This window comes from Phyllostomus discolor, chromosome 11 (assembly GCF_004126475.2).
Source record: "Phyllostomus discolor isolate MPI-MPIP mPhyDis1 chromosome 11, mPhyDis1.pri.v3, whole genome shotgun sequence".
In the NCBI taxonomy this organism is placed as follows: domain Eukaryota; kingdom Metazoa; phylum Chordata; class Mammalia; order Chiroptera; family Phyllostomidae; genus Phyllostomus; species Phyllostomus discolor.
Genome location: NC_040913.2, coordinates 10,953,719 through 10,981,428, shown reverse-complemented (window position 1 = coordinate 10,981,428; position 27,710 = coordinate 10,953,719). Strand labels below are relative to the sequence as shown.

The following is a 27,710-nucleotide window of genomic DNA, read 5'->3' as shown; positions in this document are numbered from 1 at the left end:
CGAAAAGTTGCCAATTATGTAAAATCTCCACAGACACATCCAGAGAGAGGATTGTTTTCTCTTCTCACAAAATCTGGATCAAGAAGAGAATTCAAAAGTGGTCAGAGCCCTTGCTTTCTGCTTGAGAGCATGAACTGCTTGTCCCTTTTCACATGCAAATATGAAGAATTAGGCTGAATGCTAATTAAATGGCAGACATTTGTAAAGTAATATCACATCTAAGGATAGTTAATAAGGCTGTACATGGATCTTATTTATAAATAGCAAAGGTTTAACATATGATAAAAGGATCTTTAGATGGAATAATTAAAGATCAATTATGACAATGGTACACAGCAGTGAAAGGCTGTGGAAGACTTCCTACTCGTTAATCAAAGATAATTATCAATTATGAGGCTTTATCATTAGTAGAGTGTCTACACTTTGAATCTTAAAAAGCTGATGATAATTAGTCTCCAGTTCTTGCCCTAAGTGCTCATTATGTTCAGAGAGGAGTGACTCTTTCCTTTTAAAAATGACCTAGCTCATGACCTTGGGCAGCTTAGATTCTCCTTTCTCTACATTGGCTTGAGATAACGCTTATTGTTTCGATTACTAAAAAAATTATTTGATAGTTGCATAAATGCTAATTAATATGAAGAAACTGTACTATTAATATAGGGAGGGCAAGAGACTTAAGTTTTAAATAGTGGTTGGGTTCTGAGGAGCAAACTTAATCCTGATTACATCTAGGATGTAACTAATAGACCAGGAACTATTGACAGACAGTTTTCCAATGGAGAGGAATGACGGTGTCTATTTATGGAATGTGCACATGAACAAAGAATTATCTCAGTTATCCCTATCAATAACATAACACAGTTATCTGTTTCCCTCATTGTACTTAATAAGGAAAGTGTAGGAGTGGTTTAACAACTTGCTCAAGATAACACAGATCATGAATAACCATTCTGGAGAGTACTTATTATGTAGTATTAAAACTAATCTGAAGATATTGATATTTTAGATACTGTAGTATCAGAAGCTGCAGGAAAACAATTAGGAAAATAATCTTTAATTCTTGATTAAATACTTAATCTGGAAGTAACATTAAACTTTTAAGGCATCTACTTCATATTTCATCATGGAATAGTAAGTGAAAAGAAGTGAAACAGACATCAGAGATGTACTTGGAGTCAAATATTGGGTTGGCCAAAAAGTCCGTAAGGTTTTTTCCATAAAACAAAAGACACATTTTTTCATTTTCACCAATAATTTTATTGATTTGGATATTTTGAGTATGTCGGCTATCTTCCACAGGGTATAATGTTGATTGTTCTCAATTAATGTCTGGATTTGATCACTGTCAACTTCAGGTTGTCTACCCGACCATGGAACGTGGTCCAGAGAGAAATCTCCAGCACAAAACTTCACAAATCACTTTGACATATTTGATTCATCACACCACCTTCTCCATACACTGTACAGATCTTTTTTTTTCATTTCAGTTGCATTTTCACATTTCTTGAAATAATAAAGCATAATATGACAAAAATCGTGGCTTATTTTCTTCCATCTTCAATATTAAGATAGCTACCATTTTACCATTGGTGACAAAAAGTCACCAATTATGGTACTTTTTTAATGCATGCTGATATGACAGCTGTCACAATACAGTCTAACAATAGTGTTAAGAATGAAGTTAAAGGCAACTACGCACTACTTAAAGCCACATTAGGGGAAAAAACAAATGAACTCTTTGGTCAACCCAATACTAAATGATGCAATGATTTGTACATAATTTTAATTGGGTAGTTATAACCTGGTTGTAAAAGTGTTTATTGATATCATTCCATCAGATAGTGCTATTTTTCACTTTGAAAGTAATTTAAAAATCTAATGATTTAGTCGAAGTTCAAAGGTTGACTGCTGCTTGAAAATAAATAGTTCTGATAAAGATAATGCAGGAAACACGAGGATGTCAAACTCGTGGGGGCCGGGTGCATTTAACAAAGTTACGGGACTTCACAATGTGCAGTTGCTCACTGCTCAGGGGTAGAGGCGAGTATGCCAGGCCCACTGGACTCACAAGGTTCCTCGTCTGGTAGTTCAATGTTTGTGGCTCCCTAGTTCTCACATGCAAGTCCCAGCAATACACAGATATGACAGGTGTCTTGAGACTCACTTCAATTTTAGAAAAGCATTGTTTATGGAGGAATGTTATGTATTCCATACAGACGGTTTATTTGTTCATGCAATTGCCTTTCCTTAAAATATAATATAACGAATGGTGGAATTGAATTTTAAGTGTGAGTTTTGCTTCTTTTGGAAACCAAGAATAGCTGGGGTCACATTAGTTATTGGAAACACTACATTTGAAAATGAGGGAAATTTGTACAGTATTCATTTCTATTATAATGTACTGCAGTTTACACATGAACTGTATATCACAACTTTGAGGACATTACTTTCACATTCTTAGATATGGACTAGAAGAAAATTATTCGAAGAAATTTAGTTTCATAAACTCATTGAGTTTTCTGTGTGTCTTTTTTAATGCTTTCATTCTCATTTAGAAAGCTACTAATATTTTTTCAGTAGAATATCTGAAAGAAGTAAAATGTCTTTATTAGAAATTGCAAATGTAAAACCCATAAAATTAAATACAGTATGAAAATAATGCTTCTGAGATTTCCTCACAGGAACAGTTTACTTGTCTACTGCTTTTTGTGAAATAGTTGCATTGTTTTCGCCTTAAAGCATAATTACTGAAATGACATAAGTGCGTTGACTATATTTTAAAATCACTGGCAAACACATACTGGTGATTAGCAAATAAGGATTTGCGAATTGGAAATATAGATTAGCAGTAGATATCTATATTTTAGAAAGCATTTGCTTGAACTGTGTTTGCGGATCACATTGTCGCACCCACTTCCATGTGAATTTCACGTTGGTGTCTGGTTCTGGGTGTTTTGTGGGATGTATTTCCTGTGAGCTCGCTCCTGCAGGCAGACTTTCCTCAGCCCTTGTTCTCTTGACCCGAGGAGATGTGTGGGAGGATCCCTCAATTTCCTTCTGGTTCCTCCTGGCAGAAATTCATTTCTAGGGTCAGCTGGGGCTGACCTGCAATTTGGCTCCCTTTAATAGGGCAGCAAGGGAGATAGAGCCTGTATTTGGGGGAGATTGAAAGGCTGGCAAGGCGAGAGTCAGGATTTTTTTTTTTTTTTGAAATAGCTGAGTGGAAGCACTTGTGCTGAGCCTATGAGTCTATTTTCGTTCTAACTACCTCCTATTCACCCCATTGATGAAGGAGGGGCCACCCCCTCCCCAATTAATATGAGATGGCCGAACACTTGACCCTGGAGAGATGAGAGTTACAGTGGTTTATTAGTTACATGTGCTCTCAGCTCAGGGGAGGAGGAAACCATGTGCCTCGCAGGGGTACCTGGGGGTTGCACTCGGGAGCAAAATGAACCAGAAAGGGCTGTGGAAGGCAGGCTTTCTCGTGACAAGAGAAAGAGAGTCAGGTGATCCTTGGTTCCCATGGAAGGGTGTAATTGGCTTGTTTGGTAATTTCACAGGCTGGTAGGAGGGGAAATCGGTTAGGCTGAAAATAAGGTGGCATGGAGCTTGTCTGGCTGGTAGGGGAGCTAGCTGGAGGGGGGTATGTATATCTGGCAAGAGCAGAACCCAAAGGCAGGCTTTTGGGCCCCCGTGAAGCCCACAGATATCAAGGTCATACACTGAATTTTATCTTTACAAATCAGTTCTCATGACTAAAAATTTAGTGAGGAGCAACTGGCATCTTGGCCAGCTGCTACAGGAGATGTTGCTGGGCCAGGGTCTGAGGCTTGCAGGTCTTCGGATCCCTGTGAAGATGAGGTTCAGCTGGCCAGCCACCAGGAACAGCAGTGAGGACCAGGACTGCTACTATGCAAGGAGTCAAGGCTGAGTCAAGGGGCCACTGAACAGGAGTTTGGTTTGTCAGAGCAGCAGAGTGTAATGGCTAAAGAAGTGCAGAAATTGGCATACCTGGCTACAAATTGGGCATTTATTCTATCTGTGGCTTTTGGAAAATTATTTTAAATCTCTGTAAGTTTGATTCCTCATTAGTACTATCATGGTAACTGTCTCATGGGGTGGTTGAAATGTTAAATGAGACAATACCTGTAACCACTTAATAAATATTAGCTATTATTGTTGTTTGGGTACAAAAGTTGCCCCAACCAGCTTCTGAGGGTGATCTAACCAGTGGCCAGTCTTAGCCTAAAGCAGTAGTCATAGTTAAGGGCAACATGATATCATTAATGTTACCTAAGTTGTGCTGGTGGTTCTTTATTTCCTTTACAAGGTCTCGCGTTGTCACGTTGTAAACAGTTACTTAGAAGCATTGCATTTAGAAGATTACTAATGTATATTTTAAATAATGGCCACTTAGAGATTTTTCCTAGTGAGGCTATTGATATTTCAAAAGCAAAACCACAGTGTCTATTACATAAAAGGCATTCAATGAAGGTTTATGGAATGACCTTTGAGAAATGAGGTCCCATCCCCATGAAATGATGGACACTCCTCTCAAGCTTCATCTGTACTACTTACAGGTAAACTGAACAAACAGTTATAGCATGGTGTGTGGTGGTCATTCTAGAATGCCCGTATAAACGGCACTTTGGCATTGCGTTCTGGTTGAAGAAGGAATGTTGTCTTGAAGATTCGCAGCACAGCCAGAGCAGACTGTCTCTTTGGGCGGCTGCTAGAGGGACACTGATGGGAAAAGAGGCCCTTCCAAGCCCCTGTTGGCTCATCCGCTGTGGCAGTGGTAGGAAGTAAGAGGTGGAAACAAACTATTTTTTGTAATTACAGACATTTTATATAGACTAAATATATTTATTTTCTCAATAGACCCTACTCCATTTCTCTATACAGCTTCCCACTTCATTGTTCTGTTGAAATAAATAGCAAAAACACCAAGGAGAGAACTTGCTTTTGTGTTTCTGTAATCCTTATTATGCCTAACATAATGGTTTTTAAAAATATATATAGTATGTTTGCAATCAGCATTTATTAGTTGATTAGTTTTTACTGAGCCATCGGTAATTCTCCATTGTGTTTGTGATTTTACCCTTACAAAATTAATCGTTTTAGAGATTATAAGTGAATAAATTGGGCCAGGTCATCTCTCAGAATTTGTTTAATGCTAATACTCTGCGGTGGTCAAATCTATCAAAAAGGGGCCTTGAGCCATGGCTGAGTGACTCAGCTGGCTGGAGCAGGTGCCGTACACCAAAAGGCTGTGGGTCTGATCCCCATCCGCAGTCCGTAGGAGGCAACCTATGGTGTTTCTCTCTCTCCTTCTCCCTCTCTTTCCCTTTCTCTCCCTCTCTCTCCCCTTCTCTCTCCTACTCCCTTCCCCTCTCTCTAAAATCAGTAAATATATCCTCAGGTGAGGATTAAAAAAAAGATCTCAGTGAAAAAAGAAGTTTGGGGAAAATCTGGGGATTGATTAGCCTTATACTAACATAGATGGGGTTCTAGGAGAATAAAATTCTATAGATAAAATCGTGGATATTTACTAGTGGAAAAACCTGGTAAGTTAATCAACAGCCTTTGGTGTTACTGCACATAACTCAATAGGTTCGTTGGTATGGCCTGGGGTAGCCGAGGAGAGCCTGTGGTTAACAGCACAAGTTCTGGATTCCGACACCTGGGTGTGATTCCTGGTGCCACTGCCTGGCAGCTTTGCTGGCCTTGGGCAGGTCACTTCACCTCTCTGTTTCCTCATCTGTAAGTCCATGGTAATAGTAACTACTTTGTAGGGTTGTCATAAAGATTAAAAAAATAAATTAATGTCCATAAACAGCACTTAGAATATTGCTTGGCACCTAAGCATGGTGCACATGGTCCTCTTTTCTTCTGTTAGATACAGCTGGCTTCTAGGCGGCCTTTCCATACTCGGTGGTCGAAGAAGAAGAGATTCATGGGCAAGTCCCCCCACCCCTTTTATAAAGCTTTACTTGAATTTAAAAAGCAGCTATTTTTTTTCAATTCTCACTTATTAAGAGAGCTTCTCAAAAAAAAAATCTAGCATTCATGGAATTGATGTCAAAAGCCCAAGTGAGCACAATTTCACTGATGTATCTCAGCCATCACCCTGGAATGGTTTTAAAGCAAGCGATCTACTGCCGAAAGTACTGCCTCTGTTATCAAATGGTCATTAAAAGTCCCATGACAGTTAACCAAGACTTAAAATTGTTCCTCTCTATCTCTTGGCAAGGGTTCAAATTTGAGATTAAATTCCCTGTAAGTAGCTAAGGCATTTATAGTGCACTTCTGCCTGATGCTTTTAAGTAGTTTTGTTTTACTGGAGGCCTTCTGTCTTCAGGTGCCCGTAGTTGGGGAGACACTCTCGTCACTCACAAGCTTAGTACTGAGACAATCACATTTAGAAAATGCATGTGCTCCAGCAATTCCCCTCCTGGGTATTTATCCAAAGAATCCGAAAATATTAATTCAGAAATATGTATGTACCCCTATATTCATTGCATCATTATTTACAATAGCCAAGATATGGAAGCAACCTAAGGATCCATCAATGACAGATAAAGATGTGTACACACACACACACACACACACACACACACACAAACAATGGAGTACTACTCAGCCATGAAAAAGATAAAAGTTGACATTTGTGAAGACATGGATGGACCCTGAGGATATTATGTTCAGTGAAATCAGTCAGAGGGAAAAGGACTAAAACCATGACTTCTTTCATATATGGAATATTAAACAACCACAAAGAACAAATGAACAAGATAAAAAGTCATAGACTACAGATTGGTGGCTACCAGAGGGGACGGGGGGTGAAGAGAGGGCAGAAGGTATAAAGGTGGTCAAATGCATGGCTAAGGATGCCAGCTAGACTTTTGGTAGTGAGCAAGCCCCTGTGTATACAGGTATCAAAACATAACGCTGTATACCTGAAACATGTTAATAAGCAGTGTTACCTCAAAAAGAAAAAGGGGTAAAAAAGAAAAGAAAATGCACCCAGCCCTTTGCTTTATGGTTTCTAATGCATTTCTTTTGTAAACTGTAGATTGACAAAATTCCTTTGTAATTTAAAAATCACTTAAAGTCTTTATTTTTCTATCATCTTCCTTGTGAGAAACTCTCCTGAGCCCTTTTCCCCCTTAGTTGTTCTTTGACAAACGTGTTGAAGAAATCCCTGAAGTGGGGCCTTAAAGATACAAAGTACTGAAGTAAAATATGACACTAAACGGTGATAAGAGAATCGGACTTTACTGTGATTATAAGAACGGGATAAGGTTTGAATGTAATTTTTATAACTTCTAAATTCAGGAAATCGTAATGTTACAGAAAAATGTTTCAAAGCAGTAACTTAAGCAATTTTAAAAAGGAACTTCCCATGTACACTCTTTTAGAAGCTGGTAAGTACTATTAAGCCTCTCCGTTGGGATATTTAACCATAAGCAGTTTTTGCCTTTTATATTGTGGCCAGATCCCATTCCATGTAATTTGAATACAAAGCCCTATGGATTGAGGACCTAGATCTATAGGGAAATATCTCATTCTCGTTCTAGCTGGTGTTTCTTCTCTACGTTTGTTTCCGCTGAGCCTCTACACTCATTTGCTCTTTTTTTTTTTTTTTTTTTAACCAGACTATCCCTGCGATTGGCTGGCAGAGGAGGACCGGTTTGGGTTTCACGTATTTCTTTGCTCCAGGCAGCGTCGCTCTCCTGCCTCTCCAGCGTGGGTCTCCGCGTTCGAGCAGCGGGGCTCGGGCTCCCGGGGCAGCCCGTCGGGGGCGTGGCGTGGAGGGGCGGGGCTTGACCGGGGGCGGGGCTTGCCCGCGGAGCGCGACCGGCGGGCGCGCCCCAGGTTGGCGGTTTCCAGCCCAGCTGGGGGCGACAGCAGCGGTGGCCAGATCCGGAGGCTTGCGGGCTCGTGCGGCTCCAGCTGAATTCCTCGCCCGGTCAGCTCTCGCTCGACCCCGGCGGAGAGGGAGACCCGGCGGCGCTCTGCCGGAGAACTCCCGTCTCTCAGCCTCGGGCGCCTCGGGAGAAAGCTAAGTGCTCGCAGGTGCAGCCCGTGCCCCCGAGCCGCCCCGGCACGCCCAGCCCCGGACGCCACCCCTGGGAAGACTTGACTTCCGAACGCTTTCCCGAGCCTGCAGCGCAGGGCGCGCGGGGAGAGTGGGGTCCACGGCGGAGAGAGGGGTGAGCAGGACACACCGGTGATGATGGACGGACCGACCTGGCGTGTGGGCTGTGGCTGTCTCCTCCTTCTGGCTCTCGTGGGATTTACCCGAAGCGAAGGCACGCAGAGCTGCGAAGAAGTTCGGAAACTTTTCCAGTGGCGCCTGGTGGGAGCGGCCAAGGGGCTGCCGGATTCGCCGAGGCCAGGTAAGGCGCTGCTGGACCGCGCGGGGCAGTGCCTCCGGATGCCGGGCCAGAGCATCCTGGGCGCCGCCACTGCGCTCCCCAGCCTCCCCCCTGTTGGCCCTTCTCGGGAAGATGACCTTTCAGGCTCTTTGGCCGAGCAAGGTGCATCCCCACGAGGCCTCCAGGGGAAGCTCGGTGTAAATATCTCGAGCTCAGCGCAGGTCCCGGGTCTCCTTGACTGTGGGAGTAGCCAGCAGCTAATTCGAGCTCCGGGCGTTTGCTTCCCGCCAGGTCTCCCTTAGTCTGGGCTGATGTGTGGGGACAGGCCAGTAAAACCCACAGCCGGGGCCAGCGCGGCCTGACCGCACGTCTGTCCCGAGTGGCAATTTCACCAATGCCCCGCCCGGGGACTCCTGGTTGCTGCTTTCTCATGCGGTGGAAGGAGTTGGCTCGGTCGCTCCAAGTTCGACTCTGAAAACACAAACCAGCGTCACACTTCTTTGCTCGAGCGTGGGGCCCTGACCAGGTCAGCCGCTCCCCGTCTCTAATTAGCACTCGGACCCGGGACACCCACCCACTTTGGCGTGACCTTTAGCTGCTTCTCCGCCTCCTGGCACTACACCCTCCTTGCCGGAACCGAACTCTCGGGATCGCCCGAAAGATGTGATGGCAACAGGAGGTCAAACTAAACATACTGTGGAGCCACTTAACGGCGATGAGATGCTCCAAAGCGTAAAGGGGAGAGGATCCAGTAAGCGAGCGTGGCTAGTGTAGATTCTGCTTCCTGGAAGAGCGGTTTGCCTGCACTGGTACCCGCCGCTGCCCACTCCTACCGCGCCGATTTCCTTCAGCTGGTGGAGTCTCCCGGTTACGTTAGGTCTGCAAGAATAGGTCTTAACCGTCAAACGCGGTAGCAGGTGTCTGGAGCTGAGACCTTATTGGAGAAATGTAGCCTGATTACGAAGCCAACACAGCTGAGGACTGTGAGCGTGCTGGTTAACAAAGAATGTGTGGAGGATGCTTGGGTCTAAAATCCGTTCTCTGCCTGAGCTCTTAGTGCAGGGAGACTTGTCCTTAGCACTATGGAGTAGGTACTTTGCTGGATTGCTTTGCTGGTTATGAACTCAGTTCTAGAGTCATGCTGCAAGGGAAATCAAGATATTTGGGGAATCCAAATATCTTGAATCCATTTTAGTTTATGTGACCAGTCTTTTAAACCCACACAAATATTCCCTTGAACATCTGTTCGATATTAGGTGTTTTCTTTACTATTTGAAACAACATAGTTGAAATTCTTTGTCCTCAAAAAATAGTACCCCCTTTAAGCCTGTTTTCTTCTTTCAATGCATTCTTGTCATTAAAAACAAACCTCACTGACTTGTAGCTGATAACACCTCACGCATCAGGGTTTGTTTGTGCGGGAGGAGGCTGCAGTGAGGGCGCTGGGCTGTGAAGTCCTCACCTGCATCATCAGGTGTGGCCTCCCAGACACTGTAAGTTTGGCCGATACGCTCAGTGAATGTTGACAGCTCTCCAGGAAGGCCTTGATTCCACCCACGTGTCATGTCTCAGTATTTCTGGTACCTGCTGGAGGCAACACATTGACCAGAAGGTGTTAACATTTCTAGAACCTTGTGCGTGTTTCGTCTCTTTTGAAGACAAACTTCACGGAGGGTCAGAGCATCTCACCAGTAGGGCAGGAGAAACTGAAGCTCTGCCCTGCCGTGAAGGAAATGGTTGTACTTATTCGGGTTTGTTACACATCTCTCTCCCTCGGTCTCTCTCTCTCTGTCTCTCTCTCTCTCACACACACAGACACACACACAACCAGGATGGCAAAGACCTTCTTTCCTAAGCCATCCTGGATTGTTTCTGCATTGCAAGTACCTTCACGGACGTGTGTGGTGTCCGGGGTGGAGGAGCTGGAGTAGCACCTACTACCAGGGCTGTGCAGCGGAGCGCTCTTCCCGCATCAGCGGTGCTGGCGGGGAGAAGTGCTAACTTCCTCTGATGTTTGCATTAAGGAAAAGTCACAAGCAAGTGTTATTCTGTATTAGAATCGCCCAGGAAAAGGCACCGACACAGGAATCTGATACAATTCTGTATTTTTCATGTCTGTGTATTGTTGGTCATTATTTGAATATGTAAATATTCAACTGTTTCCTTTACCCTTGGTCTTTCTCTCCTTCCCACTTAAAAAAACAAAACAAAAACAAAAAACAAAACTCATTCCCACATTGAGTAAATCACACATACCACATGGTACATGCGGTAAATGCTTTTCTTTATTTTTATATTTTATATGTTCTATAACATTTAGCTTAAGTATAGTAGTGGGCTATCTTATTTTCTAAAAGTATCCTCAATCTCAAGAGAGACCATAGTTAATGTACAAGTAGTCATTTCCACATGAGAACACAAACATTAATATTCTCTGTAACAAATTTACTTATTTAGCACTTAGGCTTTAATTGGCAAAAGATAATATGTTTAGATTTGATATTTATTTTCCCCAAAAGTTTTCTCTTCGTGCTTGCTTGCATTTCTTGTTTACAGAAGGTTATTTCTGAGATCTCTAGCCAAAATACTTTAAAAAAATAATATAAGCTGGTAAAATAACTTATTACAGTTTCTCCCTACATTTGTGGCTTTCACATCTTCTGAAAACTATTTTACCTAATTTGAAATGATTAAAACAGTGAGAAGGGCCATTTAAGCTGTTTCTCAGATTCCCCTCACCTTTGTTCTCTGCCCTGCTCCATTTCTTTTAAGCCCATTGAGCTCCTAAGGATGTTTGGATGAGAAATGAAAAAAGGAGAGAAGGTGTAAATGTGATTAGAATTACAGATTTCCATGTGTTCTGATTTTATTTCCTAAGTAGTTGTCAAGGTGCCCTTTGCTCTTGTTTATTTTATTCAGAAAAGAACTGTTAAGCTAGAATGTCTTTTGGAGGTCCTTTTATATTTATGTTATTTATTGGGGAGGAGGGATAATGCTTTCCCATTGAAATTCTATTCACATGTGCATTGTTCACTCATGTATTATTTCCTGTTCTTAGAAGATAATTCAGAAAGGAGAGGCTTATAAAAAAAGTCTGTGAGTACATTCAGATAATTTATGTACCAACTAGTTTTTAAAAACGTGGATACTCATGGATACAGAGAATAGCTTATGGAAGACAACTTTTTCTTGGTAGCTTTTGGCTGTAAATGGGACAATAAAAATACACTTGATATGGAAAATGAAATCCTGATACGATACGCCACTTTAAGTAGACTCTATGATTTTAAAATTTTAACTGCTTTCATTGTAATCAAATCTTATAATCACTTAAAACACAGTATGATTTCATTTTCGCACTCAAGAGAAATAATCTATCTGGTAACCTTGGAGTTTGGAATTATAGACATTTGATTTCCAAACTTGGTGCTGCCACCAGTACTTCTGTGACCTAAGTTAATTAGTTATCTTCTTCGAACCTATGTTTCCTCATCTGTAAAATGGGTTGCTGCAACCAAAAAAATTGCTTCATAGATGCTATGAAATAACGTATGTACTGTATGTAAAGTAGCACAAAGCCAGGCACACAGTAAGTGCTCACACATGTGTTGTCATTGCAATTTTTATTTAGTGTCTTGATTTTAACTGGACTTGACCTCTAAGGGTGAAATTTTAATTTGAGATCTCTATATATCAGAACTTATTTTTATAACAATTTTTTTCAAGTCCCAAATGATAGTTTTTAAAATTGGAAAGTATGTTTCTATCCACAATGGCATTTGTTACGTTGTAGTGAAAATTTTGTTTCTTTTTGTGAACTAATGGGAACTCAAAGGAAGAAAGGAGGCTGCACCAGGGCTAGTGGCAGTGCCCAGAGCTACCTGCCTCCACTGCGGGGACCAGCATTCAGGGAGGGGAAGTAGCAGGTATAGGGTGGTTTAGGGATTCACAGGACTAGATGCCTGGTGTCCACTGTCACTCTTCGGCAGTAGTTTCTCCTTCTTGTCTCTCCTTCTTGTCTTCATGAACAAACTCCTTTTGTTGGTGGAGAAGCATAGTTACGGTGATCAAATATCCAAAGCCATAAAAGGGACCCATGGCCTGACCTGGGGATGGAGATTATTGTCAGGACTGCCCTCCATGGAAGTCGACCAGCCAAAAAGCACCAGAAACAAACCTTTGGTCAAACAAATAAGGTTCATTTTGCTTGCTGCAGCAAGGAAGATTGCACAGCACAGGAACGGTGGGTGTCTTGGTAAGAGGCAAATGAGAGGTGCTTTTTATGGGGTTTGGGCTTGTGCTGGGTGATCACAAGAAGGGTTTAATAAAGTAGGACAGGCCAGGCATTGGGCATCTTTGTAATTTATGTAGGTGTTAGGAAGGTCATTGTCATTAATGAAGAAGAAGTAGTCACTCTTTTGGTCAAAGAGGGGACTGTTTCATCATTTTGGGGGGTTTGTGGAGTGCCCTTGCGGCCATCCTGCCACAGCACAGGCCTCACGGGGCTTGTTCCATCACTGATTTCTTTTTCTGTGTGTGATGTCCGTGTCGAGTTGTAAACATCGAGGGCTAGTTCTAGTGTCAGCGAAGTTTGTCGCCTTCTCCTCCCAAAAGTCCGGTTTGTGCTTTCATGTCTCAGACAATCATGGGTTTCATTTTTATCCGGGCCTTTAGTAAAGCTGAATGGTGAGGAAGTGGCTATAATTTCCTACTTTTGGGTCATGGAGTACGATTGTCCATTAGGAGTTTGGCTTGTACTAGTCACACTCACGCTCTTGTAGTTTACTAACAAGTGTAAATCGTGTGTGTGTGTTACCATCCTCCCCGCATCCCATAATTTACATTCCCTTTGCCAAGTGTACAACACCCTGTACTTGTATAATTGGTGTTGGGAGGGGTGCAAACTGGGGGACTTACAAATAGCATTTCATAATTGCCCTAGTCTCCCCAGAGCACATTTCCAGCTTGTCTAGCCTTTCTGGAATAAGGGTTTTTGTTTTGTTTATGTTTGTATATATGATCTGCTTTCCACATTTGATAAGAACACCTTCTGTGTCTATACTATTTTTGTTACCGTATTTTGCTGTGTATAATGTGCACCCATGTTTTGGTGTGCATTCTACACAGGATTACATATTCATCATACTCATGTAAAATGTGCATTCTCAAAAATTTGGGCAACAATATGCACATTGTACACAGCAAAATATGGTATTGTTAACTGTAACATTCCAACAACCAGATGCCTCTCTTAAACAGACATGATTTGTAAATCAATGGCCTCTTGATATAACTGTCCAAGAAACCACACATTTATTTTGTTTTAATGGAGTCATGAGAAACTTCAGTTGTATGCTTTGTTGAAGTAGATTGTGAATGTCATACCTGATCTACTTGGTTAAGTAACAATAACAATTTAATAGAAAATAGCCATTTCCTACATCTGTCTGTCTTTTATAAAAGCCTGACCTCCAATTTAAAGAAAAGATAACACCAATTGTACCCTCAATTCTTCTAATTTTTAGCTTAGGTATACCAGATTTCACTAATGATATTGCTAAAATCATTCTGAAATGATTTGTCATTCTTCTAAGAATCACAATAAGTAGCATAGTTTTTGATTAGCCATATCAGGTTCACACATGGCTGTTTTGTAAGTTGCATATATAAAGTACTTTTATGGAAAAAAAATTAGATTTTGTACTTTCAGGGTTTTATGAAAGAATGTGGATTCTTCTGAAAATTTAAAGTACTGAACAGTATTAAATAAGCAAAATAACTACCTTCCAGAAATAACCACCAATACCCTTTGAATTCATCTTTCAAAACTCTCATTAATCCTCTGCTAAGCACATATACTTTGAAGGAATGTTAGAATTACTTTATTATTCTTCATAACTAATTATGAACCTATCAATATTTCCCATGACATTAAATATCCTTCCAAACATGTATTTTTTTTTTAGCAATGGTGTAGTATTTTGCTGAATTACTGTACCATAAACTGGATGCTCCCTTATTGTTGGAATATAGGTTTCCAACATTCACTACCACAAAGCCCTCTGGGAAAGGACGTGAGTGGTGAATGTGCCGAACTCTTACCCCACTTACGCCTTTGCCCATCCTCTACATTCATTTTATGTTAGGGTTTTCCAATGTCAGCACCATTGGCCTTGTGGGGCTGGATGACTCTTTGCTGTGGAGGGGTTGGTGGTGGGTGGGGAGCTGTCCTGTGCTTTGCGGGATGTATAGAAGCCTTCACCCAGTAGATCCTTCCTTCCCCAGTTTTGACAACCAAAACTGTCTCCAGACATTGCTGAATGTCCCCTGGAGGCATATTCTGGCTGAGTGGGAGCCACTGGCAAAAACGTCCAACCTGTGGGTCCTTCACACACACACTGCATAGCTGACTGGTTCCCAAACTTTAGGACTTGGCTCAAAAGTCAGCTCTTCTGAGAGGCCTTTCTCAAGGTTTACTGAACTATGTGTACCGATGACCAAGGTGACGTATTTCTTTTCTTTCTTTTTACTGTTGATTTTTTATCACCAGGTTGTGCGCATGATGAGAACAGAGGACTGTCTATGGGGGCAGTCCCACAGGGTCCCCCGCTCACAAGAGCCTCATGCTTGGTTTAATATTCTTCCGTCGTCATCTTGAAGCTCGATCCAAGGGTTCTACAATTTCTTTTTGCATTGGCCCTGCAAATTACATGAGCAGGCCTGCTGTGTGCCTCGCTCATTGTAGAATATCTGGTGCCCAGGACGGCACCTGGCAAGGACTAGGATTTGAAATATTTGTTGATGTTAATCCATGGGTATTGAACACACAAGATTCTGCTATCTACATACAATGAACTTTGTTATGTTTTATAGTGTTATATAAATGGGTTAAAACTTGGCTCTTATGTCTTTTTCTTTCTTCACAGCAGGTTGGGGTCATTAGCCCAAAGCCCACCAGTGCCAAACTCACATTTTTCACATGCTCCATTGCCTTAAATATGCTCAAGTAGGCACATTCGTAGTCACATTTAGAGCCTGCCTGCTTTGCATCCCACAAAGCTGCACCCAACTTCGGCCGGTTGCAGATGAAACGCACTCTGCGGCCGTGAGAGGCCCCAGCTGCTGCTGCTGCCCTTGGAGGCTCTCCGACTCAGAGACTTCACACCTTGCTGCCGAGTGGACATCATGCAGACATGTGGGCCCCGCCAATCCCCTCTCCCCTGGGAGTTCCCTTGCTCTTCCCTTCTTCTGGGGAGTGGCCCTGCTGTTGCTGTCTCTGGGCGGGGGGTGGGGGGGCTGGGGGGGGTGTTCCTGCAGGGAGGGACCCCCCTTCTCATGCCACCTGTCAAAGTACAGGCCGAATAAAGCTCACCGTATACTGCTGCCCTCTTGAGATAGACTACCTTTTCCTCCATCAGTCCTGAAATCCTCAAACTCACCACAAATACACCAGTGCTTAGTTATTTCTAGTATAAGGTAGAGACTCAAAGCAGCAGTACCGATTTTGAATATAAGCATTTCCTCCTACTAGACTACAGGCTACTTGAGAGTGGGATCTGTGATTTATCTTTTTGTTTGTGACTAGGCCAAAGTTAATAAATACATTTTGATTTGTAGAATTAATCTCATATGTCTAGTTACCTAATAGGCCCAATTTATTGTGTTTATATTTTCTATGCTTAACATTAATAGAATGAGAAATGTAGAAGTTGAAGTTTTTAAAAATATGTTCTGATCTGGGCTCAGTTTCTTGTTGAATAAATTGTTTTCACAAAGTTAGTGTTTCCTTATGTAACTCCACCACAAACTCTATAAAGTGACCCAACCCTTTTAAAGGAATTTTTATCTACATTATCCAACACATTTGAAGTGCAGTAAATGAGCTGCTAAGCAAATGTCTGGAAGAAAGTTTCCTCAAATGTTCTGCAAGGAAGGGAAGATTATCTAACATTTAAAATACTGGATTTATTTGTATTGTTTTTGTCATTATGTAGACAGTGTCACTGATCTGCTGTGGAACTTGAATTGATCTATTATTGGGAAAATGGAGAAAAATAAAGGTGACCAAATACAATTTATGTTGGGCTCTGGGTTGGTTGCAACATGGTTTCTTTCCATGAGGAAGATAATAGTAAGGAACTAGAAAGTGGTTCAGTCTTTCCATCGCCTACCCTTGTTAATTCAACGTTGGGAGCAAAGGACATATCACTTATCTATGGAATTATTCTTGAGCTGGGAAGATTGTTTATTAAAAGATAATGATCTACCTGGCTGGTGTGGCTCAGTAGATTGAGCACTGGCCTGCCAACCAAAGGGTCACAGGTTCAATTCCTAATCTAGGACACATGCCTGGGTTGTGCAGTAGGGGGCGCACAAGAGGCAACCGCGCATTGATGTTTCTCTCCCCCTCTCTCTCCCTTCCCCTCTCTCTCAAAGTAAATAAATAAAATCTTTAAAAAAAAATACCCAGATACTGCTCTAGACTCCATATAGTGTAGACCAAGTAGAGAAACCATAGCCTTTCAGAATACGCAAACAAATATTTTCTGTCAAATAGCAAAACATATTATGTGGAAACAGAAATAATCTGTCCCTAAATAGTTTTCAACAATTACAATCTTAGAAATACCTAGTGTTTAGAACCTCTCTTCAATGATATCTGAGGGAAAAAAAAACCTGTTGTTTTCTGTATGTAGTGTGGTGGTTATTTATTTAGGTTACCTTACAAAAGGTATTAGGAAATTTTACCTAAGTAGAAGGATTACTTAAGTCAGTTCCTATCAGATGTGCATATTTTGATACGGTTCAGGTATTAACTTAAGTGTTTCAAATACAGTCATATTCCATAGCTACTAAACATTTCTAGTTTCATAATTTCAATTGCTTATTATTCTTATTGGGATAATGGGTTTGAATTACTAGTTTTCCCCTTCTGTTCTGTGATAACTAAGTTTATTTAGTTTTTTTGAAGATTTTATTTATTTATTTTTAGAGAGGGAGAAGGAGAGAGAGAGAAACATCAATGTGTGTTTGCTGGGGGTCATGGCCTGCAACCCAGGCATGTACCCTGACTGGGAATCGAACCTGTGACACTTTGGTTCGCAGCCCAGGCTCAATCCACTGAGCTACGCCAGCCAGGGCTCTTATTTAGGTTTTTATAATTCTACTTGGTGATATAATTAAGTGCTATTTGCAGGTATATCCTTAGCGCTCATAGTCCTTTGCTCTTCCTTGTTGTACAGTTTCAAGGGACTTCAGTTCCAGGTTTCTTCAATATTCGTTTTGAGAGAGGGTGGCAACTGAGATGGGAGTCGAATGACAAGCCTTCGCAGATCAAAAGAATACAAAAATTGTTCCTAGATGTCCTTGTTTTATGTGTGTGTGTGTGTACATACATATATATGAAATGGGAGATTGTCAATATTAAATTACCTGCCCAGATTTATTTGCTTTTTGGAGAACTCCCTTATTTAGTAAGGTTATACCAAGTTACATTTGGTTCATTTTCATTTGATCATCGAAAATGTCTGTGTTTAATGAGCTGAAACTGAAGTAGGTCAATAAAATAAAGAGATTAACAGTCTCTTCTCACCAGGGTTGGGATACAGTTTACTCGGGGGGGAAAAAAGTAATTTTTTAAAAAGGTTTTTTGATGAACCTAAAAGGTAAAGGAAGTAGGAATAACACTGAAACTGTCAAAAAGCTGAGGAATCCATTAGTTCTTCGGGGTAATATTTGTCAGGTGAAGATTTGTAGGCATGTGTTTATATGGCAAAAGCTTTAGTTACAATGCAACACTCAATTTTACTTTTATAAGTTCGGGGGCACACATAAGCTTTAGGCTATTAGATACGTAAGATTCTAGATATCTTTCTAAATATCTGACATACAAAACAAGGAGAAATGTAGGTATGACAAAGCATTGAAATGTCATGGGATAATAAAGTGGGAAAAGCAGATATTTCAACTTATAATCTGTCCAGTGTCATGGTCACACATTTTAGTGAATAACAATGAACTTGTAGTTTTGAAATAGCTTAGTCTTGACTCTATCATTTATTAGCTATGTGACTTTTAGCAAACAACTCACTCTCTCAGAGATGTTTTTCTGTCTTAGCAGGGATAGTTTTATAGGCTGTTCCTTTTCCCTTTAAAAGGTTTTTGAGGACCACATGGTATGGTGCTGGAGCTTTGTAAACAGTAATATTTTCTACAAAAGCTACATAATTAATTCTACATAATTAAGTCTATTACAAATGTTCTTCTCAGATACATTAAAACATTTTTTATGCTCAATTAGGGAGCAAAGAAATCATAGGAGAAATACTTTTTATGCTAATGAAATAACAAACTGTCAACATTTTTTCCCCCACCACTCACCCTCAAGGTATTAATCCTTTACCCTTAGAAACACAGTCTGTGTTTTAATTCTTTAGTTAATAAACAAACAATTTATTATTGATAGTTTAATCCTATGGTAAAATAGATTTGTTTATTCATATTATGTAGTTTAAAAACTAAAGATTAGTCTTTTGCAAAATAATGGCATTTAAATTAATTCAATTAAGATTAAGGGGAAGGTCCTTTGCCTGGAAATATGCCGAGCACAGCGGAGCAGGGGCAGGCTCTGCACCAGGTGAGTGACGTCACGAGGTGGGTAGAAGTTAATTCTCTAGCGTGTTTCAGCACGTTCTTGCGTGTCATTCACTGATAGGTTTTTGTGTGTCTCCTGTATCCGGGGTGAGAACTCTTCTTCCAGATGAGAGACACTGGGGTGGAGTGTGTGCTGGAAACTCTTCGTCTGTCCCTTCAGATGCACCCTCCCCTCTGCTCTCTCCCGGGACTGTATCAATGCGCGTTCTTGCCTGTGGCAGCCAATGGGGAGCAATGGCTGGAGCAGAGATGGGTCAAGTGGCGTGTGGTGGTCCCCAGGTCTCACTTTGTGGACTCCCTGTGGGCGGCCTGTGTACGTGCCTTTAACCTAAGCACCCAGCTCCTGTCGGGTGGCTTCACAACTCACTCTGGACTCCGGTAACTACTTTCTCCTCCTGGCCCCGAAGAGGTTTATCAGCTCCTTCTCCGCAGTTACTAGCTAGGGAGTACAATAGCATTCCTTATTTTTTTCCTATACCCTGCCCTTTATTAAAAATTATTAAATAAAACTATTTGAGAGAGCAATGCATTTCCTTCCAGGGTCCTATATGATGAAACTTTACATACTTTAAATATTTAAGTCCACATATTTTTAGAGATAATTTGATTTGTAATTAAAAAGTATAGTAACATAAATCTGTTCTAGAGTTGATTTATAAATGCTGTCAGAAGTTCCAATCAATGGTGATTTCTCTAGTTACCTTCAGTTGCCTTGTGATCATGCTTCTGTTAATTGTTTCTTTCCATCCCTTCCCCCTCCCACCCCCTTTAGGAAGAACATTGGTGGTGGGTAACTAATTCTTTAGGTGTCAATTGGAAATATGACCAAATCGATAATATGCCATACTAATAACACAGTAGTTTTATCCCCACTCACTCCACCGATTCAACCAATCAACAGATTTTCTAGATTCCATTTCACAAGTGCCCCCATAATTTCTGCCCACTACTGTTGCCATTATCATGACTTACCTAGTGCATTTTCATGGCTGGACTGTGAACTCAGCCTGCAATGACTCTTGGTTCTTTCCTGGTCAGTCCATTCCCTAACTGAGTTCCCTGTAGAACTCACATCTTATCTTTATTCCTTGTGTTAAATCCTTTAATGATTTTCCATTGCCTTTTTAGAAAATATTTAAAAAAACATAATTGTATTTGAAGACATAACTTCTGCATAATAAAAAATAAAATAAACATCATAGTGAAATAAATGAGGGAAAACACACCCTGTGGTATTTTATCTGTAATGCACAGCAGCTGAAATGTTGGCATTCTTAATCAGCAATGAGCTCTTATAAATTGGTGACAAAGACACTAATATTCTAAGGGAAATGGAAGAAGAACATAAAGAGGAAATTTACATCATATAAATGACTAATAAGGATAAGTGAGGATGATTGAGTGCAACATTAATAGGGAAGAAACAATTTCTTAGGAATGTCACATTGTCAAAGATTAAAAACACTGATGTCTCCTGTTCCTGTGACTGTAGGAAATAGAGCACTCATTTACAGATACTAAAAGAGAAGACTAATGAAGATTTCTCCTACATTCAGTGGAAATTCTTCAGTTATCACTCAAAATTGAAGTTCTGTGTACCCTTTGCCTAGCAATTCCAACTTATAGGAAAGTATTTCAGTAAAATAATCAAGTAAATTTAAACACTTAAACACACACATGCACACACATGTTCATTACACAGAAAATGTCTAGCTATGTAAATGTCTATTAAGTGATAAATTATAGATAATTATGTGGTTAAGCCAAGAGAGGTAAAGCTATATAACCAAATAACAAGTGACTTTATAGTACGTTGTGGGGAATAAACAAACTATAGCCCAACTAGGGAATAAAAAGGAACCTGCTTGAGCATCAATTTATGTACGAACACACCCCAAACAAAGTACACAAAAATTCCATTAATAATAGATAGTCAGTAGATAGCCTTGAGGAATAGAATTAGGGAGAGAAAAAAAAAGCAGTTAAGAAGCAAAATAGACTTCACAAATATCACAGTCTTTAGAATTTTTTTTTAAAGATTTATTTATTTCCAGAGAGGGAAGGGAGGGAGAAAGAGAGAGAAACATCAATGTGCAGTTGCTGGGGGCCATGGCCTGCAACCCAGGCATGTGCCCTGGCCCTGCCCAATCGAACCTGTGATGCTTTGGTTGGCAGCCCGCACTCAAACCACTGAGCTATGCCAGCTAGGGCCGAGAATTTTTGAAACAGACAATTTTTTTTTAGTGAACCATAATTTTAATTTACCCTGAGCTAAGTGAACTTTCCATGTGTATGTGACTCCCACTTACGGGGCTGCCAAGATGAAGCCCTCACAACCCACCGGTCTCCCCATACAACAAGGTCCTCAGGCCTCCTGGGCTTGAGTCCAAAGGTGACGATGAAAACAGGAAGCCCTCTTACTCTTTATCCTAAAAGTCTTGTCTTTTATGTCTTATCAGACCCCTCATGGTCTTATCCCTTATTCTTCAGTTTTATGGGCTCCTGTTCTCCCCACATGGATGGGCCAGCTTTCAATCCTGAGCGACCAGAAGTGAAACTGGTCCTCCTGCAATATCCCGGGAACCACTGAGGCGCTCCACACTAACTTCAGCACCAGGAATTTTTTCTGAAGTTATCTCGGAACCAGAGCGCCTAATCATGGCATGGCCTGAAGGGCAAACAGAAACATCAGTTCTCTCTTGGACGGTTGCGATAGCCTCCTGGTCTCATTTCCAGTTTGTCTTCCTTGGAAGTCATTTCCCACATGCTGAAAAGGTGGTGGTGTTTCTAAATGGTGAACCTGAGAATCTTGTCCTTCTAAACTAGGGCACACTTTCACATTCAAGTGACATAAGCCCAAGTGAAATTGCTGGGAAACTATGGGAGGAATGCAATGGATACATGTCAAGGCATCTTAGGGAACAGTGAAGGCTAAGGAAGAGCAGGGATGCCGATATGCTAAATGAATGAAAATTGGGACTAGAATGCTTACAAATCTCTTGCTCTTTGTGGTGTCACCCCTTTTCTTGTTGTAGAACAGCCTTCTTATAGCAGGAAACGTGACTACTGTTTAGCCTCCCTGCAAAAAAGGGAGAAACTGACCCAACCCTCTTGGTTGCAAGTTTAAACATTTCAGGAAGCAGATCACCCTATAGTTTTTTCCACTAACTGTAAAGATGAGTGGAGGGGGGTGGTGTCCTAGAAAGCATTTCAAGCCATTCATGCAAATCCAGTGGTTTCTGGCACACATCTTTGATGGTTCCCCAGGGCATGTGGCGAAATCTTAAACTCCTGTGTATTGCATTTGAATTCCTACCTTTTTTTCTATCCTTGTCTCCTGTGGTCCTCTGTTCTCTCCTAGCTCACCTCCCTGTTAGGTGATGTTGTCTGCCTTGGGCCCTGAGTGTCTCACAGACGCCCATAGTGCAAGGCCCTGTCTTCCCTTTGCTTGGGTCATTTCTCAGTGTTGTGTTTGCAACAAGCAACCTTGAGGGGTAGTTTCTCCTAAGACAAAGAGCAGGGTGGTTTCTGCTTGATATATAAAAAAAAGTGGCGAATCCCCCACAAGACCCGTGTTCCTTCCCTGGAATGCAGCCTACGATGTGTGTGGCATCCATCTAGAGCCCCCTGTGGAGCAGGGGAACGAGCTTCATGCTCACGCTGCTCGCTGGCTGTGCTGTGAGTCTCTCATCTTCTGTTCGCACCAGTGGAGCAGTAATATGCTAGCTTGTTAGCTCGCAAGTTGGAAGAACTCCTAGACCCTTTGTAACCAAGCAGACAGGGGCCTGCTCCTGTGGTGCCTTGGTGCATGATCCAACAATCAGTATTGGATGGACCAGGCCTTTATTTGCAATATTCCAACCTTAGGGGCTCTGAGGGCACTTCAGCTTGGAGCCCTCTTTTCCCATGAGGCCCAGCACTTCCCTTGTTCCTCAAACCAGGCTACAAGCCAGAAGCAAACCCAATTGTACCCCATGTCCTTATCTTAAGCCTGCTGTACACGCAGTTGTTCAGTTCCTCTGGAAGGTGCCAAAGTCACTATTCTCATGCAGCAGCTCTCTCCTTCGGGACCTGGGGTACGTTGTCATCAGCCTCCGTGTAATAGTCCAGGAACACATGTGCTGTGGGGCACTGGATCACGGTGAAGTTCAAGAAAGACGTGAGTCTCAAGAGTCCAGATAAAGTCCAGGTTGGCGTGGCAGCAGGTCAGCACCTTGCAAGGGAGAGTCTTCCGTGTCAGCCAGAGCAGGCACCATCAGAATGTCAACGTGTCTCCTTCCTTAGAGCACCAGGCTCGGTGGCCGGACCCCGACTCCCAACTACACAGCTGCATGATGGTTTCTCCCTCTCACACGGCTCTTCAACTCCCTTCCAAGCTGCGTGGCCAAAACCCCTCATTGCTGTCCACCCCTTCATTTAAATCCTCACCTGGAGCCTCCTTTGTGACCTCATCTCTGACTCCTTCCACAGCGAGTGACATTTGCCAGTTTTCTTGTATATTTTACATTCCTTTGGCTGCCATTGCCAATCAGGGCAGTGACTCACTTCTCCAGGCCACCTCCCCTGGCTACGTCACGAGTCAGGATACACCCTTAATGTCATGCTCACCTTGCCCCGAAGTGGCTACTAACACAGCTACTAAACTAGCTACCAAGTTGCAACAGTATCTTAAGTATCTTAAGTACAAAGTATCTTAAGTTGTATGGTGTGCTTTCCTACTTCCCCCAAACATGAGCTGTGGGGGACCATGCTGTGTACCCCATTTCACCTTCACAGCACCCAACAACTCTCCCCAGACCACACCATACGCAGACATGACTTTCCATTTAACCCATACTTCGATATGTTTGCTTTCCTTAACGCACTGTATCTCTTTTTATACATCTTGCCTGTTGTTGCCACAATTAGGGATATCTTATCATTCCCTCTTCTCTTCCTCAATCGTGTTTGGCCAAACTGAGTTCACATTTGTTTTGCAAGTGTCACATTTATGAACTGAGATTAATCTAACCCTAAGAAATTCAACTTCTCATGTATAAACTGGGAATACTTTCTATCATTATTGTTTTGGTAAGGAGACTTATAAGGCACCTACTTAAAAAAGTATTAAAAATATTGCTGTAAATCTCCCATGACCCACTCCCTTGTCTCTTCAAAAAGAGAAAATTATTTCTTCCTCTGAGCTCCCGCAGAACTTAGTACATACGTCTTTCATAACACTTTGTCACATTAATTAAATTTTTTTTTACAAATGTGTTTCCCCCTAGACTGAGCCTTGGAGGGACAAAACGGCATTCTCTCCTTCTTGGCATCTTTAACTATCAGAGTGTCTTGCACAGAACAGGTGTTTAATCAATATTTGATGAATTCATTCTATTTATTAATTAAAATGAAGAATAGGAAATTACTCTGCAGTTTAGCACAGATGGAAGGAAGACTCAGCATCTCCTGAATGGTCCCCTGAGCCGGGATGTGGCTAGGAGCCCATGTACACTGTAGGGCGGCCTACTCCCGCCCACGGCAGAGGAGCTCACGCATGCGTCTGTCCTTACGATGCCATTTTTAAGAACTCTGGTTAGGTTGACCTCCAGGAGAATAACTAGAACACACAAATTGTATTCTGCTGCATATTATCTCTATCGGCAGTTAAACCGGCCTTCTTAGCAAAAAGGATCTTGCCCTCTTGGAGATAATGCTGCATGCTGAACGTGTTTCTAAAGGTTCATGGTGCATATTAACATCTAAGCCTCAGAAGTACCACACTTGAGAAAATCTATTTATTTGATTATTAAGAAAACTGATTAATTTGCATAGGGTGAGAGATGTTTGTTTGTTTTTTTTAACTCCTATCATTCCCCTGGAACGTTTTCCCCCACTGAATACCAGTTAGAGAAGCCCTTCTTGTGGATGGAGCAGACAGAGAGACTTTTATTAGAACCTTTGAGGGGAAAGGAAGAGTCTAGTGTGATTCTCAGTTTTGTTTTTTGAGTAGAAGATGTTCTGTGGGGAGGAGGGTGCGATGGGGGCGTGTGAACATGGAGTCTACTGTGGCATACTGCAGTGGAATGCATAACAGGCAGTGGGAAATAGGGGTCTAAATATCACTTGAGAGAGTGGTGTGGATAAGGATTTGGGGGTCATTAGGTGTGAACGTGAGCTCCTGGGAGTAGCAGATCACACAGGGATAGAACTAAGAGGCAGAACTAGGGGAACACAACTAATTAAGGGTCAGGAGAAAGAAGAATCCAGTGGTGTTCTAGAAGTCAGGGAAAGGGAAGAGCTTTTAGGACTTGGGTATAGATAGTGTCAGATTCCACAAAAAGGTTGAGAGTGATTAGAAATGGGTAAATGTGTCTTGCATTTGATAACTCAGAGTTCACCAGTTTCTTGGATGTATACATTTACCAAGAAGTGGTGGGGTCAGAACTGAGATTGTAGGGCTGATATGAGAGGGAAGTGAAAACAACAAATTGAGACCATCCTTTCAGAAGCTTAATTCTGCAGAGAAGAGGAGAAAAAGCCAAGGAACACCTGGTCACTCTAGTGTGTGTGTGTTTTGCAGAGAACACACTTTGTGCACGTGTCTCAGGTTAAGAGAGTGCGGGAGCAGTGCGGAAGGGTGAGACAGCAATTAGTCACAGAAAGCCGTTTTGGCTGTTAAGGATTTTGGATTTCATACCAAGAGCAACAGAAAGCCATAGGAAATCTGTTAGCATGAGTGACGTTGATCAGGTTTGCATTTTTAAAAGTATCCTTCTTGTCTATACGGTGTAAAATTAGAGTGCTGATAGTACAGGTGGAAAGAAGTAAATTTGAAAAGTATTCAAGAGGTTGAATCACTATGATTTTGATTTCTTCTAGTTATCTTGCAGCATGAATCTACTCAAGTGCTTCCCATATATATTTTTTTAAGTTGCGCATCCAGCTGAAATGAGCCCATCAATAAAAGAGGAACATAATGACCTTAAATTTGTGGATGTTTAAATAGCCTTAATTATATTGCATGTTGTGTGTGTCTATTCATATAACATACACTTCTCACTGCCTAGTTAATATATTCTTGTGCTGTAGGCCCCTTGTAACTATTTGGGAGTGAGTTATAAAATTTCTACAGGAGCTAGGAATTTGAGCCAGAACAAGTTAAGCCATCTGTGTCTTAATTGTTCCAGTTAGCTATATCTTTCTATTTTATGTGTGTATTTGCATCCTTGCTCTTCCAATATTAGTTTAAATCACTGTACAGAGGTCAAATAGTCTGAAATTAATGGTGGGCTGAAAGTTTTGGCTCAGAGTTTCCTATTAGTCACTAAAGAGTATAATACCATTAGTGACATGATTCAGAGTAGTTATTAGAGCAAAAGAACAAGTAGTGAGCAAGAGGATTTCCGTGGTTCTTTCTCCACTGGCTTATACGTGTTGATATAAACAAGTTGGGGCATAGGGGAGGTGTCTTTAGCCACTAGAGAAGACCTATGTGGAATATTTCAATTGTGGACTTCCCAGGCAGGAAGAGACAAAATAAAGAGGAGACTCTTTCCTAGTGGTGAGAAATACAATGGTGCCTGATAGCAAGGTATTAGATTGAAATTAAGATACGGTATTAGAATAGGAGAAATGATCAGGTCAAAACTTGTGCAGATGCTGATAGATTCTCCTGGTCACGACTACCTATGGTGTGATTCTAATGGGATATGCCAAGTCCATCTAGGCTGCTTATGGTAAGCAAACCTCTAAGTTATAAATTTATGGAACAAGGCTCATAGGAAAATGCCAGTGAGTTATGTAATTATCAGACTTTCTTGGGACAAGAGTGACTTCTTTTGGTGAAGTTGGTGGCGGGATTAGACAGTAGAGTGGGTGAAGACTGACAGAATCCACGGTTTTCTAAAGATACAGACCTGGAGTTTAGTTATTCCTGCAGGATGCTTATGGCTATGACTGATGTCCCAAGGGTCTAGGAGGTGCTAGACCTAGTATGGAGGCTGGCAGGCCAATAAAGGCTGGAGAAAAGAAGTAGACCCTGCTGAAAATTTTGGAAAAATGCAATTAGGAAGAACAAATATTTAAAAAAAAAATTAAGATTTTTTAATTTGTTTATTTTTAGAGAGGGAAGGGAGGGAGAGAGAGAGAGAGAGAGAGAGAGAGAGAGAGAAACATCAATGTGCGGTTGCTGGGGGTCATGGCCCGCAACCCAGGCATGTGCCCTGACTGGGAATCGAACCTGCGATGCTTGGTTCACAGCCCGAGCTCAATCCACTGAGCTATGCCAGCCAGAGCAAAGAACAAATATTGATTGAGTTATCTTGACACATTTTTGAAATGCATGGTTAAATATATTCCTTATTAGTATCCCAATTTTAGGCAGAATCCAGTTGCCTGTTTTTTGGTGGCATGCTTTTAGTTGCAAGTAACAGAAAGCATAACTGAAAGTGATTTAAACAATACACATATTATTTCCCATGACAAAAAGATTCTCAGTGTAGTAGAGCAGTTTCAGTATTTGTTGATTTCAATGGAATGACATGATGGCTCATAACAGGCTTGTCTAGACAAGTCTGGATATTTCTCAACAAAGCTGTTGTAGTGCCAATGATTATATGTTGATGGCTACATCCACACGTGACAGAGAAGGGACTGTCTCTGTGTTATTTCCATTTTCAAGACTAAGGAGAG

The 27,710-nt window shown here is 41.5% G+C and overlaps 1 protein-coding gene across 1 annotated transcript in view; it reads left to right on the top strand.

Moving 5' to 3' along the window:
* The first annotated feature begins 7,869 nt into the window (after positions 1 to 7,869).
* Positions 7,870 to 27,710, top strand: part of GPC5 (glypican 5) — a 1,172,420-nt gene continuing 1,152,579 nt past the window's right edge. Inside the window, exon 1 of the mRNA XM_028526582.2 lies at positions 7,870 to 8,405. Within this exon, the coding sequence (XP_028382383.1) occupies positions 8,240 to 8,405 (166 nt within the window). The 5' untranslated portion in view covers positions 7,870 to 8,239. The remainder of the gene's footprint in view (positions 8,406 to 27,710) is intronic.